Here is a 14146-nt window from a genome sequence, read left to right as displayed (position 1 = left end):
TATAGATAAATAGTACGAAAATAAATTACAAATCAAAGTCTAACATCACATGAAAGATTTCAATCAAGTTTTTGTGACAACCAATATAATATATCATCATATATTTATGATTATAAATGATTTTTGATTTTGGATCTCTTCTGATTTAAAATTAATTTCTTTTATATTAATAAAACGTCAAATTTCTTTCAAAAATTGTAAAAGAAACTAATTTTAAATCAGAAAAGATCTGAAATCATTTAGAATCATAAACATATCAAAAGGTCAAAGAAATTAAAGTAATTTATAATATAATATACTTACTGGCACCTCCAAAAGAAGAAACAGCTGCAAGGAAAATGCCAATGTAATTGTTATTTATTAATAACAAGAAATAATTACATGCAATGATAGTTTTTAGTTGCAATTTTGATAAAAAAATAAGTCAAGGAAACATAACCTCAATACTTACTTAAAATAATCCAAATCCAAAGAAGCGCATAAAATCAAAATTGAATTAGTAAAACATTCAAAGTATTTTAAATTCAAGTGTGACAAATAACAAATGACACTGTACTCTTGGGTATTTGATAGGGCACGATGGGCCTACATGAAGGCCTATGTGCTCAACTACCCCTTGGCCGCTCACAATTAACTATGAACACTGATGCCAAGGAAGCGTTTGATATTGCTCTTCTGTACATAGAGCTAAATTCAACCTCAACATCTATGGACATTTTGTGGATCAAGAAATGGAGGAATAAAATCTATAACTGACTTTATTTGTAGTGTAAGTTATCTCAAATATAATATATTTCTAATATAACCTAATGCGACCTTTTTCGCGTTTCGACTACACCTCTAGTCCAGAAGGTGACGGATTAGAGAGGTTCTACTGTAGTAGAAGTCAAGCCTTGAACGAAAACAAATCTCAGATTCCAAGCCGGTTGGCTGAATAGAAATACAAATGCTCTTAGAAGATTATATCTCCAACAATTTATTTTTTTTGCTATTAATCTTGGTCAGTCGTGCCTCTGTATTGAAGTTGAACATTGCTGCAATGCCTTCTCCAGTTCAACTTTAAATGGTTCAATATTTGCTCTAAAAATATCTGCAAAGGATATCTGATGCATGTCGCTGTTTTCAACTCTGATCTAACTTCACTTTGGTTGTCCAACCTGATCAAAAGTTTTCCTTATTTAAATTTAATCATGGAAATATTTGAGGTTTTGAAGCAATCATCTGGATCAGAGTTTACGAAGTCAGCGTTTACGATTTATGAGCTAGTTAAAAATTTGTGAGTAGATTGTTTAATCCCTTTTCTTAAGGAATCTTGGAGATCTGTGCCACATTCACTTTATATAAACTTTTTCCCGGGATTAAGGATTTTGTTATCGAGATTTTTGAGGCAGTTTTCTTACCCAGGATTGCAATCCCTAATACCGAGCAATAAATATATATATATGAAGTAATTAATAATATAAGACAAAACGGATAAGTAAAAGCTTTGAAATATACAATAAAAACATATTTAAACACAAATTTAACCAATATGTTTGTTATAACAGTAAATATAAACAATTTTACCTGTTTCTCCAGTAGTTACAGCGGCAGGTGCGCTGGGTGGGCCCCTCCCTATATTATTCACAGCTATGACAAACATTTCATATTCTGTATAAGGACTCAAATTCCTAACAGAATAATACATTGTGATAATTCCGCTGATTTCACTATAAGCCTGATTAGCAAATTTTGGTTTAAATTGAATAACGTAATATTGTAAGTCTTCAGGACCATTGTAAGACCATGTAAGTCTTACAGATGTAGCTGTGATTTCAGAAACTTTTACATTTGTCGGTGGTCCAGGAAGAGCTGAAAGAAAAACAAAACTTGGGCTTTTGCTTTTGATATACAGGGTGATGGATTAATTCAGTGCCCCCATGTTGTATGAGATAACAATTTAAGGGATTATAATCATCATTTGTTTTCACATTTTGACACGTTGAGCTCCGGTGCGATCCATAGGCCCGCGACTATACTTTTCCCACTGCCCAGAGCAGTCCTATAGACCACACGACGTATTTTATTTCAAACCTTCTCGGTGACCCAAGGGACCTAATTAAAATGTATTTTACAGTTTGGTTGAACCGTTCTGGGTTCTTGAATCATTAGCTTACACTTGGTCCTTTTGTTTTTTCAGGTTTTTTTTAGTATACCCTACACAATCTCTTCTTACCTTGTGACTTGGACCTTCTTTCTTCACTAGGCAATTGGTTTGTGTGATTTTGGCGTCTCTCGATCAGCAACAGGGTTAGTAACTTTTTTGCTACACTCATTTGAGAATCAGTAATTACTATATTCTTTTATAAATAATATAAGCATTTACCATTTCTGTACCAAATAAAGCTCAGTAGCAATTTGTCTATGCCCCTGCAACGTCCTTATCAAAGAAGTGTTGTAACTTGCCATTTGATCAGGCAAATCTATAGAAGATTTGCATCATTATCCTTCCATTTTAGTAATGTTATTCCTTTATCATTTTCTTTGTTAGTAAAATCATTTCTTCAGCTTCTTTTGTACAATGTCTATGGGTAGTCCTATTTTTCGAAATGTCTCCAATAAATGGGTTTGGTTTTCTTGCAGCTTTCCAGCTAACTCCAAACTTGTATAATACACACAAAAACCACCATTTTTTGCACTTTTTATTGTAATAAATCTTTTCATAATTTTTTCTTGGATCCACACCCCATATGGAGTATAAAAACACAACAAAAATTTTGGGCCCTGGGGAAAGTTTATCAGTTTTGGTTGAGGCTTAACTTATTAAAATAAGTTACAATTTTACAAGGTATTCCAGACTGCGTACCATATCAAAACGACATTTTTTTAAATGCAAAATATTTTAATGCATATTTGGAATCAGTTTGATTTCCCCATTACAATAATATAATATTGTGATGTATTTTATGGGACATTTAAAAAGTTATAACCAAGTCAAGAAAATTCCAAATAAGCAATAAAGTATAGGATGTGGCATTTAAAAAAAATGTCATTTTTATATGGCAAGCATTCTGGAACACCCTGTGAGATTGTAAATATTCTGAAAATGTGAAGACTAATGATGTGTATAATCCCTCAAATTTTCAAATCCATATCTTAAAAGACAAAGGAGACACTAAAATTTATTACACTAATTTATCACCCTGTACAGTTTATGGAGTAAATTCAAAAAGTCATAAATGTTAGAAATTTGTGAAAGTGTATTTAATTATTTCCTAAAACTGGAATTGTAAATTTTATTAGATGTTTAGTTAAAATTATATGAGACACTTTTTCCAGTCTGGAATAAAAAAAATGATAATTTAAACATAAAATAATTTTTTTTACTGTTATTTTGGTCTAAAAATTTATGTCTATTGAAAAGATTAGGGAATATTTTTAATAAAATTTATTTTTTCAAATCACAATAAACTGGTAGGATAATATATCAAAGTAAAAACTTGAAGTTATGTCTAAGTTCATAATTATTACGTTAAAAAGAAATATATTGAAAAAAATTTCTTGAGAAATTCAATCTTCAATGTGTATAATATTTAAATGAAACTCAACAGCTAAGTCAGTTTTATTTCTTTTAGAATATATTCAAGTTGTCACTAATTTATGCATTTACTGCTTCAAATGTGTCTAAAATACATAAATTAAAAATTATAGCCTCAAACAATGACATTAATTGTATCTTATAGATAGCAAGAATGCGTGTAGGTGTTAAATAGTAAACTGGTCCTGTAAGTGAGTTTCTATTTAGGTAAAGCCCAACATTACTTTTTACAACGAAAATATGTCTAAATAAATGCTTAATCTGCAAAGGAACCATTGCATAATAAACCCACTATAATAAGATAGAAATTTTCTATTTTTATTCTATACAAGTCAATGATCTGTTTTTAAAGGACAGATTAGATTTTATCTCTTATGAAAAAGAAAACTTTATAAGCTAAAACAAACACAACGGAAAACTTTTCGCTTATAAAAAGAAAACAAAGTAACATACTCTGGCTGAAACCCAATGGTAATACGGCAAAGATGAAAATAAGTATCATGATGGTATTTCTTCTAGATACACATGAACACTTTTTACACATAAACTTAATTTTATGCACTGGAGAAACGAAACTTTATCGCGATTAAAACGTTCTTTTATAGATAATAAAAACATAATTTTATAATAAGCAACTTTAATAATAAGTTTTCTTTGCTCATATTTATTTATTACGAAAGAATGATCTCAACAAGTTGAGTTCTTGCAACTATTAAACAAAAAATAAACATTTAGAATCGATTTTCGGAACATATAATCGACAGTTTTAAATGGTAAAAGGGTGTTGCCAACAAATAGAGATAAAGGTGGGATAAATGACTAGTTACTGCTTTATTTACCAATACTAAGCGAGATATCTACTAAGTATGCAACCATCAATAACACTTAAATAATATTTATTATCTTTTATTTCAAGTACTACTAGTATTTATAAGGATTTTAATTATTTTTGATCCATTATTCACAAAATTATACTACAGGAAGTATTTTTATTATTGAAAATTTGTTATTTCGATCACATAAACCTTGAGTATTATGCAACTAGCATTTCACACCTGTAATAAAAGCAACATATTTAATCCGAGTAATCGAAATGTATCACGATTGTTAGAGATGGGAAGAAATATATTCAATCTGTAACAAAGTTTTCGATAATTATTTACTTACATTGTACTTTGACTTGTGCTAAAGCTTCGATTACGCCCAAGGCGCTAGCCGCTACGCAAGTATAATTTGCGGATTCTTGGATGTTGGTTAATTCCAAGGTGTTTTTGCCTACGGGTAATTTATCTTCTGGAGTAAGTTCTTGTGTCAACCCTTTACGCCATTTTACAAAAGGCATAGGTGAACCCACCGCTACACAAGTCAAATTTAGATCGTCGCCCAGTTTTACTTCGCTCATTGTTGGAGGAGGGATCGAAAATTGTGGAGGTACTCGCCGAACTGAAAGTATAATGTTAATAAATCTAAAATCAATAGCTTCTTACATGACTAGATATCGTAAGGAATGAAAAAGGGAAACTAATTTATTTTTATTGGGAATAAACTTCCACCTTTACCGAATTACTTATATGGTCGGAGCTTGATGTTTTAACGAATTTATCTTTTCTTGTACGCATAATTTCTAGCCGAATAACAGACAGACCCACTAAATTCGGCAAAAATGTGTAAGGAAAAACAATTTTGAGAATGAAATGTATATGATAATTGATGGTTGTGCGTTATAGCACAATTAGTGAAGGGAAATATTGTGGAAACAGTCTTAAGTAAACGAAATGAATATTCTATTTTTTTAGGTTATGTAAATGACTGCATTATTGATTTATGAATGATATTGAAAACGTAAGTTGATAAATTTTGCAAAAAATACCTTCTGGCACAAAAAACATTACCATCTTTTATACAACAGTAAACTATAGTTTGCAAAATTACGGGCACGGGTTTTCGAAATTTTGGAACGCGAATAACTCGAAAACTAAGAAAAATTCGAGAAAACTGTCCGAACAAAAAATATAGAGCACAAAATTTTCTACAAGAAAGGTATGTAGTTATTTTTTCGTTGGAGCCACTATTTCTGAGTAAATCTCCCTCAACGCCGTAAACCAGAGTAGAAAAGAACGAACGAACCAATTTATGGAGAACTTTGTGCTCTACAGTTTTGGTCCCGGCACTTTTTTTCGAATTCTACGTTTTTTTTCGAGTTATTCGCGATTCAAAATATTTTTGAGCGTTCAAACCCATTTTATAATGGAAATTTTGAAGTTGGAAAAAATTTGTACAGAATGTTGTGCTTGACATTTTTTGTTTCGGTAGTTTGTGTCGAAATCCTCTTTGTTTTCGAGTTATCCGTAAATCAAAATGTTTTGAGTGTAAAAACCCATTTTACGGTGAAAAGTTTGAGGTTAAGAAAACATGCTTGAATACGAATCTGTAGAGAATTTTGTGCTGCACATTTTTTGCTTCATCACTTTTTTGCGAATTCCACGTAGCTTTCGAGTTTTTCGCGATTCAAAATATTTTTGAGTATAGAAACCCATTTTAAGGTAAAAATTTTGAGGTTAGGAACAAATACCTAGAATACTTTTTTGTAGAGAATTTTGTACTCGACTTTTTGTGTTACGGCAATTTTTTCAGAATTTTTCATAGTTTTCGAGTTATTCGCGTTTCAAACTTTTTTTTAGTGTCAAGCCCCAAAATTTGAAAAAACCGTACCCGTAATTTTGTTAAGAGTTACTAGACTTATCCAGTATCCCAAAACCTCTCAGAATCTACAAAATCAAAACCGTCCAATTTAATTTAAAGTTCTAGCTCAAATTCGCCTAATTTTCCTGTACTATTAATATAAATTTTTTTAAATAACTTCAAAGAACACATTACCACCTCACAAACTTTGTTTTTAGAATGATAATTTAACTTCAAGTAAATCAAACATTACAATTTAATGTTCAAACAATATTTTTATGAATTTATTAAAAAGAAAAAAAATCTAATTTGCTAATTATTTTTTAGACAGAATCATTAATTATTTCTGTGATAGGAAACGAATTCAATAATTTAGTAATAATGGCTTTAATAGAAATAATGAATTATATTGGAATTGGTATTATAGTACATACACAATATATATGTAAACAGAACTATTAGTGAAAAAAAAATTTGCTACGCTACTGCTTAGAATCACAAATAAATTTACCAAAATTACCGATTCCCCGACCAGATATTAATTTTCCCTTTTGCCAGGAGCATATTAAAAAATAAATATATTAGATACACACACAGCTTTTTAATAAAATAGGAAATTTTTTCTCATTTCGAACGTCATAATCACAGCCACCTCAAAATTTATTGACATCTGTGGTTAAGTTGGTAATTTCGATTTTATATTTTCTTTTCAAATAATAAACTCTAAGTGATTGTCAATTTTTTATACTGAAACTTAACTCAGTAATCAAAACAAATCGTACAGTAAATGTTTATGATAAGCCAGTGAATGTAAAAAAAGCGAGCATACTTTTTCATTGTTATATGGAGTGTAGAGGTTAGGAGAACCATCTCGATATATCGAAAAGTTTTGAAAGGAAGCAAATTAATTCATAACTATTTCAAAGAAACTATTAATATACAAATTTGTATTCTTCGTATTATAATTTGCTGTTTACAACCGGATACTTTTTCAATCAATCCCCCATACAAGACGTTTCTCCTCATATGTGTAATACTAGTATTCATATATGGTTCTCAGGGCCTATGCACTGGAATAGAAGTTCAGGACGATCTTCTCTCTATTACTGGCTCACATCTAAAAGCTTACTTTTTGGTGTTTTAGTTTTGAATGTTTGTCAATCTGAATTCTGAAACTAAGTTCTAATCATGCATCGAGAAACAACCAAGATTATTGAATGGACAATGTCCATCTTGCAAACGTGTATAAAATCTTTGCAAAGGTGTTTGATATTGTTTGTTTATTAGCTATTTGCATTTAAAAGTTATTATTTGTTGCGCGAATTGTGCTGTCCTGTTTACTTGCTCAATATGAGTAAACGAGTAAAGACCTGCTGTGTACTAGGATGCAGGAATAAGCAAGCGATAAGGTGAGAGTAATATTTACTATTTATCAACATAAAAATATTTAAATTGAAATCAAATTCATATCTATAATGATTTTATCCTTATTTTACTTTTTTATAGACATTCCATTCATAGGAATGAAGACGTTTGCAGAATTTGGTTGCAAAGAATAAATAACCCCAAGTTAATGCATGCAGATACAGTATTATCATCACATAGAATATGTGGTATTCATTTTGAACCAATTTGTAGAAACCCCAATGGCAGGTTTAAAAAACTTTCACTGCCAACTCTACATTTACTTGGTAAGTACTTATATTTACCGTGACAATAATCCTCTTATGAATCCTAGTGAAAAGTTATGCAGAGGAAAAGAATTGCTATTTCCTCCAATAGTCAATGTCCCAATTTATAAACCATTCAATAGAAGCTCAAAATATACAGGATTAGATCTTGTCACTCCTTATGTGGCAGGTTCAGTAGCGAAATTATTTGATAGTCTCAAATGCCACTTGTGTAAAAATATAATATTGTTAAACAAATTAATTGAGGCAAATTCATTAATATATTCTAGGAAACATAAAAAAAATGTTTTAAGTGCGCAATCAGCAAAATTCAGTGATATTTTTAAAAGTTTTTTTGATAAAATTTTCGAAACATTGCCCCAGTTAATCAATTCGTTAGGCATAAAGAAACAAATATTTCGTTTGGAGGATTTGACAGACGTTTCCTCAATATTTTGTTGAGATCATAAGGATTATGTAAATATGTTTGTAAATATTAGTTTTAACATATGCACCTTTCATTACATAGGTATTATTAATAAAATTTTTAAGGGCAAAGATCAACAATATAAAGACTACGATGTTATGATGAATATGGCATATGTTAAATATAGGGAAAGCTGCAAGAAAGACAACGGTAATCATTAATTAACCATGGTTATAAAATCAGTTTTTTATATACCATTGTATGTACCATGTACAAACAGAAACATTTTTTAAACACGCCAACATCTCACTGTTGACAGTCCTAAGCCTGCTAAAGTGTGAAGGAAAATTTTTTGTTTGTGGATATACTTATAAAATGTCAAAAACAAAATTAAAATTATAATAATCATCCTTTAGATGGACGTACCTGGTTGTCATATAAATTGTAAATGAAACCAAAATATTTTACAAAATACTTTATTTAAACAGCATTTTAATTTAAGGTATTTATATTTTCTTGTAAACAACAATATTTGAATTTGAAATGTTAGCAAAATGAAAGTATTTTGCATAATACTTTTGTTTCATTCACAATTTGATGGGACAACTAGCTTCGAGCATTTAAAATTAGCATGGATATGAACTTTAGATCAAATCTTTGATTATAGAAATCTTTTATTATTATTAACTTAGTCGATATAACAGATAACTGTTAAAAATATCTTTCACACTTGAACGTAGTTGATGATATCGACCCTAGATGTCGTATTAATGTTGACCGAAATATTAATAATCATCTAAATAAAATTAGATTCGTTTTATAATATATTTTCACATGTAACAACTTTGAAATATTTAATTGTTGGTAACAAACACGTTCTATAGTATACAGAGTTTTTGTCTATTACAGTTGTCACCGTAAATATTTAATTTATGAATTGAATCTACTCAAGTTAGTTTATAGTACAAGATACCTCAGAAAACGATAACATAAATCTCAAGATGATATAGTTTCATGAATTATTCTATGCACATGTGGCCGTTTCGAATACGAGGGTGTCTAACCTAAAATTAATTAACAATGTAGCTTGCTCATCGAGTAAATACGAGATACTTTGAAATAAGATATAATAAAAATTATGTTAATCGTCTGTGAAACGTCCAATTCAGTTTTATATGGGTAGTACAGGAGCGCAGAATTTAGCTCCTAAATATATACAGGGTGTTTCGGGACTTAAAAAAATTCGTTGACGTGAAAATAATGTTGGGACAAAAAAAATTTCTCATACTACCCCTCGTTATATAATAACATAAGTGGGAAATCCTTTCGGGGTTATGGGAATTAATAAAACCGTCTCGTGTGAAACCAGCTTATGATAATTTTCTTCAGAATGTCTCTTTGTGGTCTTTATAACCACGAATTTTATCGAGTTATACAAAGATTAAAAAATCGATTGAAAAATTCATTTTTGATATCTTTAGATTGTACAGGTTGTCTCTGTAAAAGTTACAATTTGTTAACCATTGGGCATGAGCCGCCCCTTGCTTTCAAATAGTAGTGTAATCACCCAAAATTCATTTTGTTCGAATGTATAATTTAGAAAATAAACTTAAGTATGAAATCTTTAAAGGTTTAAATTTTCACGTCATCTACTCACACCCGAATTATTTGAACGAAATCCCGTGCTAGACATAGGTCATCTAGGTCGATAGCGAGGTAATAATTTACTTTTTTCATTTTATTTATTTATATTTCGTGTCTTCGCCTTCCAATCCAGATTTTCTCCCCTTTTTGGACCTATCTTTTTTACGTGTTCCTACCAGATCCATAACAGTAGTTTTCTGGTTGTTTCCAGCTTTATTTCTAAGCGTCCTAGACATTCCAGTCTTCTGGATCCTATGATTTTGCTAATTTCTTGTTCACCAAACAGGTTTTTCATTCCCTGGTGTGTCTTTCTTCTTTCTATCTGTTGAGAATTGATCAAATTGACAGCTGACACGACCTATCCTTATCCCACACCATTTTGTTTTATATAGAGTCAAATTTGGTAACCATGTTTATATTAATTTAGTTAAGTTGGCAGGCGAAATGAAATGGCGACTGGCAGACGTGCTCCAATTTGTAATTTCAAGAGTTGTTAAGTATTGAGCAACAATCCGATGATTGTTTAGCAAGAGTTTTGTTAATCAAAACAAGTATTGTCGAACGATTCAAAAGGTATCAAATTAAGCTTTATTTTTGTGTTCAAATCTTGTCGCCACGTACCAAAATTTTTGTTTATAATTTTCTCTCACAGAATTGTAAGAATTGTAAACAAACGATAATCCTGAATATTTTTCTTATTAAAATTGTAAAAGCTAGATACTAATTTTTGTACCGACAGGTACCTTTTGAAGCTCTGTTCAATAAACATTTTGTCAACTTTGGACTTCATCATTTCTCAACAAAGAACCCAAAACTACTGAAAATAATAACACTATATGGTATAGAATAGTTTTTTGGGAGATATTCTTGGATATTAGTATCTTATTTATTACTCCCGCTTGTTTGATTCCTCGAGTTAACCTTGCTTCTATCTGTACTTCTTCATTGTCTTTGATAATTCTTCCTAGGTAGACGTAATAGATGACTAGCTCGAATTCAATTTTTGTGAATGTATTCTGCTTTAAAATTTCAAAAGTTCAACCATTTCTACGAAAGCCCTGCACGTCTTTTTCACTCACCACATCATCTGCATAGGCTAACAACTGCGTTGTGCGTTGTTCTTCGTACTATCCGTTCCAGTTTTATGTTGATCTACGTAATGTTTTAGCCCCAACACACTGTACCCCTTTCAAAAAAGTGATATTAAAATTAATACTGAACAAAATGTTTACACTACAACAACACTCACAAGTACACTGTCTGACGTGCGTTTCGATAACCAAGTTATCGTCTTCAGAGACTGAAGGAAACGCGCGTCGGACAATGGATTGTGAGCGTTTCTATAACCAAGTTATCAGTTCAGTTCAGAAACTGAAGTTACTCTACACCAACACTCATAATTACACTGTCTGACGTGCGTTTCTATAACCAAGTTATCGTCTTCAGAGATTGAAGGAAACGCGCGTCGGACAATGGATTGTGAGCGTTTCTATAACCAAGTTATCAGTTCAGTTCAGAAACTGAAGTTACTCTACACCAACACTCATAATTACACTGTCTGACGTGCGTTTCTATAACCAAGTTATCGTCTTCAGAGACTGAAGGAAACGCGCGTCGGACAATGGATTGTGAGCGTTTCTATAACCAAGTTATCAGTTCAGTTCAGAAACTGAAGTTACTCTACACCAACACTCATAATTACACTGTCTGACGTGCGTTTCTATAACCAAGTTATCGTCTTCAGAGACTGAAGGAAACGCGCGTCGGACAATGGATTGTGAGCGTTTCTATAACCAAGTTATCAGTTCAGTTCAGAAACTGAAGTTACTCTACACCAACACTCATAATTACACTGTCTGACGTGCGTTTCTATAACCAAGTTATCGTCTTCAGAGACTGAAGGAAACGCGCGTCGGACAATGGATTGTGAGCGTTTCTATAACCAAGTTATCAGTTCAGTTCAGAAACTGAAGTTACTCTACACCAACACTCATAATTACACTGTCTGACGTGCGTTTCTATAACCAAGTTATCGTCTTCAGAGACTGAAGGAAACGCGCGTCGGACAATGGATTGTGAGCGTTTCTATAACCAAGTTATCAGTTCAGTTCAGAAACTGAAGTTACTCTACACCAACACTCATAATTACACTGTCTGACGTGCGTTTCTATAACCAAGTTATCGTCTTCAGAGACTGAAGGAAACGCGCGTCGGACAATGGATTGTGAGCGTTTCTATAACCAAGTTATCAGTTCAGTTCAGAAACTGAAGTTACTCTACACCAACACTCATAATTACACTGTCTGACGTGCGTTTCTATAACCAAGTTATCGTCTTCAGAGACTGAAGGAAACGCGCGTCGGACAATGGATTGTGAGCGTTTCTATAACCAAGTTATCAGTTCAGTTCAGAAACTGAAGTTACTCTACACCAACACTCATAATTACACTGTCTGACGTGCGTTTCTATAACCAAGTTATCGTCTTCAGAGATTGAAGGAAACGCGCGTCGGACAATGGATTGTGAGCGTTTCTATAACCAAGTTATCAGTTCAGTTCAGAAACTGAAGTTACTCTACACCAACACTCATAATTACACTGTCTGACGTGCGTTTCTATAACCAAGTTATCGTCTTCAGAGACTGAAGGAAACGCGCGTCGGACAATGGATTGTGAGCGTTTCTATAACCAAGTTATCAGTTCAGTTCAGAAACTGAAGTTACTCTACACCAACACTCATAATTACACTGTCTGACGTGCGTTTCTATAACCAAGTTATCGTCTTCAGAGACTGAAGGAAACGCGCGTCGGACAATGGATTGTGAGCGTTTCTATAACCAAGTTATCAGTTCAGTTCAGAAACTGAAGTTACTCTACACCAACACTCATAATTACACTGTCTGACGTGCGTTTCTATAACCAAGTTATCGTCTTCAGAGATTGAAGGAAACGCGCGTCGGACAATGGATTGTGAGCGTTTCTATAACCAAGTTATCAGTTCATTTCAGAAACTGAAGTAACACTACACCAACACTCATAATTACACTGTCTGACGTGCGTTTCTATAACCAAGTTATCGTCTTCAGAGATTGAAGGAAACGCGCGTCGGACAATGGATTGTGAGCGTTTCTATAACCAAGTTATCAGTTCAGTTCAGAAACTGAAGTTACTCTACACCAACACTCATAATTACACTGTCTGACGTGCGTTTCTATAACCAAGTTATCGTCTTCAGAGATTGAAGGAAACGCGCGTCGGACAATGGATTGTGAGCGTTTCTATAACCAAGTTATCAGTTCAGTTCAGAAACTGAAGTTACTCTACACCAACACTCATAATTACACTGTCTGACGTGCGTTTCTATAACCAAGTTATCGTCTTCAGAGACTGAAGGAAACGCGCGTCGGACAATGGATTGTGAGCGTTTCTATAACCAAGTTATCAGTTCAGTTCAGAAACTGAAGTTACTCTACACCAACACTCATAATTACACTGTCTGACGTGCGTTTCTATAACCAAGTTATCGTCTTCAGAGACTGAAGGAAACGCGCGTCGGACAATGGATTGTGAGCGTTTCTATAACCAAGTTATCAGTTCAGTTCAGAAACTGAAGTTACTCTACACCAACACTCATAATTACACTGTCTGACGTGCGTTTCTATAACCAAGTTATCGTCTTCAGAGATTGAAGGAAACGCGCGTCGGACAATGGATTGTGAGCGTTTCTATAACCAAGTTATCAGTTCAGTTCAGAAACTGAAGTTACTCTACACCAACACTCATAATTACACTGTCTGACGTGCGTTTCTATAACCAAGTTATCGTCTTCAGAGACTGAAGGAAACGCGCGTCGGACAATGGATTGTGAGCGTTTCTATAACCAAGTTATCAGTTCAGTTCAGAAACTGAAGTTACTCTACACCAACACTCATAATTACACTGTCTGACGTGCGTTTCTATAACCAAGTTATCGTCTTCAGAGACTGAAGGAAACGCGCGTCGGACAATGGATTGTGAGCGTTTCTATAACCAAGTTATCAGTTCAGTTCAGAAACTGAAGTTACTCTACACCAACACTCATAATTACACTGTCTGACGTGCGTTTCTATAACCAAGTTATCGTCTTCAGAGATTGAAGGAAACGCGC

The 14146-nt window shown here is 32.7% G+C and overlaps 1 protein-coding gene across 9 annotated transcripts in view; it reads right to left on the bottom strand.

Moving 5' to 3' along the window:
• Nucleotides 1-14146, bottom strand: part of LOC130898106 (tyrosine-protein phosphatase Lar) — a 524093-nt gene that overhangs the window by 52312 nt on the left and 457635 nt on the right. For 4 of the 9 annotated variants that reach the window (XM_057807152.1, XM_057807151.1, XM_057807154.1 and 1 more), the window contains 3 exons: nt 4745-5020; nt 1567-1851; nt 304-327 (listed from right to left, as the gene is read on the bottom strand). In XM_057807152.1, coding sequence (XP_057663135.1) covers nt 304-327; nt 1567-1851; nt 4745-5020 — 585 coding nt within the window. Of the gene's footprint in view, nt 1-303; nt 328-1566; nt 1852-4030; nt 4341-4744; nt 5021-14146 lie in introns of those variants that run through there. The other 5 variants (XM_057807155.1, XM_057807153.1, XM_057807157.1 and 2 more) reach the window with 4 other exon arrangements.

Source organism: Diorhabda carinulata, chromosome 9 (genome assembly GCF_026250575.1).
Source record: "Diorhabda carinulata isolate Delta chromosome 9, icDioCari1.1, whole genome shotgun sequence".
Taxonomy (NCBI): domain Eukaryota; kingdom Metazoa; phylum Arthropoda; class Insecta; order Coleoptera; family Chrysomelidae; genus Diorhabda; species Diorhabda carinulata.
This window is presented reverse-complemented; position numbering and strand designations above follow the sequence as displayed.